Source organism: Sinocyclocheilus anshuiensis, unplaced genomic scaffold (genome assembly GCF_001515605.1).
Source record: "Sinocyclocheilus anshuiensis isolate Anshui unplaced genomic scaffold, SAMN03320099.WGS_v1.1 scaffold2129, whole genome shotgun sequence".
NCBI lineage: Eukaryota > Metazoa > Chordata > Actinopteri > Cypriniformes > Cyprinidae > Sinocyclocheilus > Sinocyclocheilus anshuiensis.
Window position 1 is genome coordinate 185,679 of NW_015552540.1, and position 7,692 is coordinate 193,370.

The window sequence follows — 7,692 nt, forward strand, 5'->3', positions numbered from 1 at the left end:
TTAAAGGGGTCATATGATGCGATTTCAATTTTTCCTTTCTCTTTGGAGTGTTACAAGCTCTTGGTGCATAAAGAAGATCTGTAAAGTTGCAAAGACTAAAGTCTCAAATCCAAAGAGATATTCTTTATAAAATTTCAGAGTCAGCCACACCTACCTAAAACGGCTCGTTCTAACACGCCCCCCCATATCTACCTCACTATGTGGGAAGATTTGCATAACGCCGCCCAAAAGTTCACACAAAGAAAGAAGGCGTAACTTTTTATTCTCGCTGTAGTATTGTTGTTGCCGCCGCCGCCATGACATGAAGACGCTGTGTGTTTCGTTGTGAAAGCGAAACTACTTTGTTTGGCCTTCCAAAAGAGGATGATAACCGCTTCGTCATGCCTAGAGCTGATCCGTGCTGGTCGCTGAGGGAATACATCAACTTCGTGCTGTGGATCGCCGGATCGGCTAAAGGTGATTTTCTCAGTATTTTAATTTTTTTGCACCCTCAAATTCCATATATTCAAATTGTTGTATCTCGGATATTGTCCTATCCTAACAAACCATACATCAAAGGAAAGCTTATCTATTCAGCTTTCAGATGATGTATAAATCTCAATTTCGAAAATTTGACCCTTATGACTGGTTTTGTGGTCCAGGGTCACACACACACACACACACACACATACAAATTTAGCTTTGCCATCACAGGAATAAATTACATTTTAGCATATGTTAAAACAGAAAACAGTTATTTTGAATTGTAATATTATTTCACAATAGTGCTTAGATAATAAAATCACAATAAAATTTTCATATCAGTCGATTTTAGGGGTGTGACGAGATCTCGTGGCACGAGATCTTGCAAGATCCAATGTGTCTCGCGAGATCTGACTGGTCTCGCGAGAACATGACGATATCCTCGCGCAGACCTTTCAGATATATTTGCATTAGGCTACACTGGCTCGTTCACAAGTGGTGGTATGTAAGATATTTTATGTTCACATCAGGCAAGTGGCCGCATGATAAGCGGGAAAATTACGCAGTGTAGTCTTTATCCAGTCATAAAAACAGAATTAACAGTTTAACGTGGAATGTCACGGAATTTGTCAAATTTTGAATGAATTAAGCAAAAGTAGGTCATTACAATTAAATCAAATCACGATATGGACTAGTATCTGTAAATATTACGCTGCAAAAGTCTATTTAAATATGAATCCTGCATGTTCTGCCTGTCTCTGTTGATGAATGGCGCAGACGTGTGGTTTCATTTACTACATATATACATACTGAAGCACGCCTGACACTCGCGGTGATTTCAGCATCTGCCGTCTCACTAAATGAGGACGTAAACACATGAACAACATCTCCAGAACTGCTCTGAGAGTCACTTCATGAGCATTGTAGCGTTTGATTTGAGTAAATCTAGCGTCATATATCATACACAGAACTGTAAATGTATTCACGGCAACCCGTCAAAATAAAAGTCCGGTTTGATTTGAAGACATTGTGCCTATAACTATTTTTCAGTAAAATGTACATAGCCTACTACTACTACTATTACTAAAATGAAACAAACATTATTTTTTAAGGAATAATCACACTAAACATTTCTTCCATGTTTTAATTTTAATAGTAAATTTATTAAATTAATAGTAAAAAAATTTTTTGTTTGCCAAAAAATCTTGTTTGCTTAATTTTCAATAATTAAAAGATAAAATAAGTTTTATGCCTTCATTTGATAACCAGAAAAATGTAAATACACAACACAGAATTTCTGAGGGGAAAAAAAATTCATAAGGCTACTTTAAGAAAAAAATGAATAAATTGGGATGTTTTATGCATTCAAATAATTAGACATGCTAAAACACAGAATTTGGTAACAATAAAAAATATAAATAATATGGTGAGAAAAAATAAAACATTTCATAGGGCCCTAAACATGTAATTTTTGTAAAACTTTTAATAAATTGATGTGAAAATGTATAAGTTTCATGATTTTAATTAATTAGACATGCTTTTTAATTAATAAAATTTAATTTAACTATTAAAAAGGAGTCGAGAAAAATTCAAACGAAAAAAAAAAACTGAATCCAGAAAAATTAAAATGGAAAAAATTGAATTTAAGAAAAAATAAAACGGATTTCATAGGACCCTAACTAACTATTCCTCAGCCTTGCCGCGCCCCCCAGTTTGGGAACCACTGCTTTATTCCTTTAAATGGATACATTAATCATGTTTATTATATATATATTTTTATTTAAGTGGAAATCAGTTTACTAAATAATGTGAACTTGACTGACTGCTTCACTTCCACTTTAAAGGGATATTTATGTTGTTTATTATTTATTTTTATTTATATTTAGAATTTTTGTGGAATTACTTGCCTGTCAGTTGAGTTTGTGGCAAAACATTTCGCAGTGTTTACATGTTGTTTATTACTGCATAACATTTATTAAAATAGATGTTTCATTTCATAAAGTACAAGTTGATTTCAAAATGCACCTACTTTTTTGCATTTTGTGTTTTTCAGTTGAATAAAAGACTATTTTTCCCTATATATTTCATCATTGAGGATTTCTTTAAAAAAGTCTAAAAATCTCGTCTCGTCTCGTTCTCGTGAACCCAGTCTCATGTCTCGTCTCATCTCTTGGGATAAGTGTCTCGTCACACCCCTAACGATAATTAGCACGGAAAATGTCAAATCTTTATTTCTAAAAGTAAAAAGTAAAAGTTGGAGAAACCAGCCAATTAATTTTTTTTTTTTGACAAACACTTGTAAAACAGGTGAACATTTCACAAATCTGAGGTGTAATATTCAAAACATTTATAATAATAAAATATTTTTTCTACATCAAATTATGCATGGATAAACTTAAGTAAATCCTTTTTCATTTTTATCCCCTTAACAAAATATCTTATTAGAGAAATAAATATAATTCATGAAGCAGGTTTGTGTTCCCTGACTCTGATGGCATGATGCAGATGTAAATTTATGTTCATTAACAAAAACAGTAGAATCTGTAAAAATTGTAATATCCTTATAGGGTAAAAGTGAAACATTCTGACTGTTTGAGTCAAGACTCGACTCGACTTTTATTAAAATTAGCCATTGGCCATCGATTTATCACACAATTAGATCATGATAACCGAAGGTAAAACCACACATAGCACCTCACTACCATGGTAAAATGAAACTATATGGTTTTTATGGTATTTGTATGAAAAACAGCAGCCTAAATAGGCATACATTTAGTATAAATACAAATGCGCCAATGCTATAGCATTTTAATACATTAACACTGTTTCGTTCCACTTTTGGCACACAAACGTTATATCGAACATGTGTTATTATCGCTCCATCGAGGGGAAAATACAGTATTAATTATTTTTAACGTTTTATCGCCCAGCCCTAATATTGCTATTTTTTCTGTATATTTGATTTAAAAAAAATGCAGCCTTGGTAAGTATAGGAGATCTTTCAAAAACAGTAGTGTATGTCATAAAAAGTTCAGTGTACTATGAGTACACAAAGAGTTCAGTGTACTATGAAAGAAGACTATAGACAGCAAGTTTCAGAACTTTGATCCAAAAATCGTTAATTTCTGATGTCAGAAAACTGAATGCCATAACACATGGCCGTTATTGTCACATGTCAATGACACCTATTTTGGTAACAACACTGTGGCCCACCTAGTCACATTGCGTTCATAAGGAGGAAGTGGGATAGATATTATTCATAAACACCAGATACAGTGTTATTTACAACTATCACAAAAATAAAAAAGGTCAGTAGTGGCTTAAATACTGTATACAAGCTGTTGTATGAACAGGACATTTGGAGAGTCAGACCTGTTATTAGTATCAAACACTGACTGAGTAAATGCAGCCATAGAAGTATTCAAGACACAAATAAAAAAATGACCCATTTGATTCTAAGCATCACAGAGAGGAAGGTCATGGAAAACGCATCATGATCTGTTTTTTATTGCAGTACAGCAAACCAAAACAAAATGATGTGAAATGTATTATATGACCCCTTTTAGAGGTGTCTGGTAAGGAAAGTTCACACCTCTTTTCTCATTTCTTTTCTTATCTCTGCTTTATGGAGTGTGTATAAGGGATGAATAGTGTGTTATGAATGGTATCTGTGGCCTGGATTCCTCAAAGGGTTGAAAAGCTTTGCTGACCTAGTGCACAGCCCTTCTCTCTCTTAGCACTTTGGCTGCTGTTGCATATTTCAAGCACACAATGTAGCAGTCATGTATAATAGAATGCTCTGAGAGGTTTGGACCATACTGTACGGCCCCATTTTTCATCACACCGGAGCAGGGTGTGCATTGCGTCAGCGTGTTTGATCTGATCTCAATCACGAATGTACCGTTATAGGAGGCTGCTACCATTGTCATCATGAAAATGTTTTAGTCACTCAAAAGCCCTTGAATGTAGAGATAAGCACCGTAGGCGTAAAGAATGAGGTTAGTGTGAAAATGTGTTTTGATATGATGGTGTGCTCGATTTTGTCTGCAAAAGTCCTCTTTTTTTGGATCGGTGAACAACTCGCCTCAGACGTAAAAAGTTCACTGTGCGGTTGTTCTCCCTTGCTCGAGGCCTTCACTGCGTTATTCTGAGATTATTATGCCTTTTTCCTTTTCCACATGGGGCCATCCAAAGAAAAGTCTGAGTTTATTTGCCTGAAGTTAAAAAGCGAAGCAGGTAAAAATACGATGTGTACTGGAATGTTTTTGTCGTTCTGTTCGAGTTCTCTCCTCTTCCTCCACTCTCTCTCGTCTCCTTTAGCCTTAATGTGTCTTTGACTGGTGGGGCATGCATGTGTGAACTGAAGAAAGTGACTCTGTGTTTATGGCTCTGCTGTGTGAGGCCCGTGTGAGCATGTGTCACAACCATAAAGTGAATTGTTTGTGCCTAAATATTCTTGTTTATCCTTCAGATTTTATTGCATAATATTCTCTTTTTTTGGTCTGTGTTTTTCTCTCTCTTTTTTTGTAAACACACTCTCTCCATGGGGTGTCTGGATTTTGCATAATTTTCCCTCTCGCAATCTGCCTGTGAAGCGAAAGAGCTGCAATGAAAAATTCAAAGCATATTTAGCTGCTGGGAGAGCCACAGAAGGCCTTGGGCAGGCCAGCCTGGCCCGTGCCGCTGTCTGGGCCGGGATCGGTGGGTGTAAAAAGGGGAGGGGGTCTGACAGACATGCTTTAAAGAGCTTTTGGGATTTGCATTATTTGGCCTGCACTACATTTGTGTGTGTGTGAGTCTACTATTGCTTTCCTATGGCTATATCAGTTGAAGCTGTTGTTAAACTAGAGCACAGTCAACCCCCCTAAACACACACACACTCACATACATTGTTTTGAAATACAGTTTTTTTTGGACTTCCTCTTCCTCTTTCTTCACCTCATTCACATCGCATGTGACGTGTAACCGAAAGCACCACATTAACAGGAAATTGGGCCACTTTTACTTCATCTGCGGTCTCACATAATACCTTGGCATTGTCCCTGCAAGTCTTTGAGCAGTGAGTGTTTATATTGTGGTAATTTAAGATTTTACACAATGTTTCTTACTCAAGCAATAATAACATTTCCTCTGTATTTCTGCTTTAGATTTTTGAGAATGAGCTGCTGGGATTGTTTCTGCTGCAGTCACCATTATTAATGCCTATTCTTTTTCTTTCTTTCTCTCAGATCACTAGATGGTCGGTTGCAAGTATCTCACAGAAAAGGACTCCCTCATGTGATCTACTGTCGTCTTTGGCGCTGGCCTGACCTGCAGTCTCATCATGAGCTCAGAGCCATTGAACTCTGTGAGTTTGCCTTTCACATGAAAAAGGACGAGGTCTGCGTCAATCCCTACCATTACCAGCGAGTCGAGACACCAGGTAATGCAGCCTGATTTTTATGAAAGCACCAAGCACACTATCAGACAGTATCATTCGTTTAGACCTGGGGTTGATCGCAGTACTGCGGGGGGTCTGCCAATTATTATATGATCACAAACATGTTTTAATGAAAATATGAATTAAGGGGTGGTCACATTAGATTTTGAGAATGCACTTTTTTTTTGCACAATGCAACAGATGGGATGTGACATCTTAAATGTAACTAATAAACTGAGCTTTGGCATGCTTTTTGTTTCTGATTTCCTGCATTTGTATGTGTTTGAATGGAAGTCAGAGGAATTAAAAGTGTAGTGTTAAGTGTAGTGTGACTGCACAATTAAACAAAAAATATGATAATTAACTGTAATTTATAGCTTTACCAAAGCTAAAAATGTTTTATTTAATAAAAATGATTAAATAACATTAAAATGTAATGACCATGTAATTGACTCTGCAATACTCCCATCTCCATCTCTTAAATTCCTGTCCAGACTCTACACTGTTTTATCTAAATAAAGGCAAAACACCTAAAAACTATTTAAAAAAAATTGCTGTTTCATGCTGTTATGATCTTCTGATCCTTATATTACTCAACATATTTAGCATTGGGGCTGTGCGATTTAATTGAAATCGCAATAAAATCATAATAAAGAATGCACGATTTCTAAACCACGAAAGCATGATTTCGTGTTATGCCAAGTTCTAGTGCGAGCATAAAAAAGACTTATGGTTACGACATGGAGAAAGCACAGAAACAGGGTACTTGTGTGCTGTCTGAGACGGTTTTCTGTGCACACACACCCAAAGCCGTTTCTCAGAACACCGAATTTAGCTCTCTTTCATGTCTTTTTGCGCTTTCTATGTTCAGGTTTTAAGCTAACGTAAAGAGTTGAGAAAGAAAATGCAGGTGTGTCAGTATATGAGATCCGTGCATGAGATCTTAAAGGGGTCATCAGATGCAAAATTCACTTTACATGTTGTTTGAACATAAATGTGTGTTGGAAGTGCGAGTACACGTCCACCCTATAATGATAAAAATCCACCCATTCAACAATCCATTTTTTTTAAATCCATATTTTAAAATCCCCTTTCTCAAATCAGGCTGTTCTGAGATTCCTGGCAGAGTGACGTAGTTCTGCACAGTCCCCTCCCACGACAAGGTCGTCTTACCTTAGACCCGCCATGAGTGAGCTGTGAGCTGTCCGCCATTGTGTCGACTCTGGTGCAGGGGAAGACAAGAATGTCTCTGATTAAGTGATTGAGGTGTTTTGTTGTAGGATGTAATAATGAACATAGCAGTCGTCATTTACTCACGACATCTGAGCCGCTGAAGACGCAGAGGATTAACGTCACTTTCGCTTTTGAAGGGAATGCGCTAATCCCCCATCTGCCTAAATGCATCTATGTTCGTGCGAATCATTCTTGATAACTTTAATAAGGATTAACCTAAACTAATTTATACAATGAAGACTATGCAATGTTGTTTTACATTTGGTTATTTAAAAGGGTCATATGGTGCGATTTCAATTTTTCCTTTCTCTTTGGAGTGTTACAAGCTCTTGGTGCATAAAGAAGATCTGTAAAGTTGCAAAGACTAAAGTCTCAAATCTAAAGAGATATTCTTTATAAAATTAAGAGTCAACCACGCCTACCTAAAACGGCTTGTTCTAACACGCCCCCACATGTCTACGTCACGATGTGGGAAGATTTGCATAATGCCGCCCAAATGTTCACGCCGGCCGTTCCTCACTTTATCCCCCGGCCTCTGCTCACTCTAGGCCGCCGTGTGTGACGCTGTGTTTCGTTGT

General features: G+C 36.8%; 1 protein-coding gene across 1 annotated transcript in view; it reads left to right on the plus strand.

Annotated features, from left to right (window-relative positions):
• Window positions 1-7,692, plus strand: part of smad3a (SMAD family member 3a) — a 47,936-nt gene that overhangs the window by 26,238 nt on the left and 14,006 nt on the right. The window contains exon 2 of the mRNA XM_016454409.1: window positions 5,691-5,884. Within this exon, the coding sequence (XP_016309895.1) occupies window positions 5,691-5,884 (194 nt within the window). The remainder of the gene's footprint in view (window positions 1-5,690; window positions 5,885-7,692) is intronic.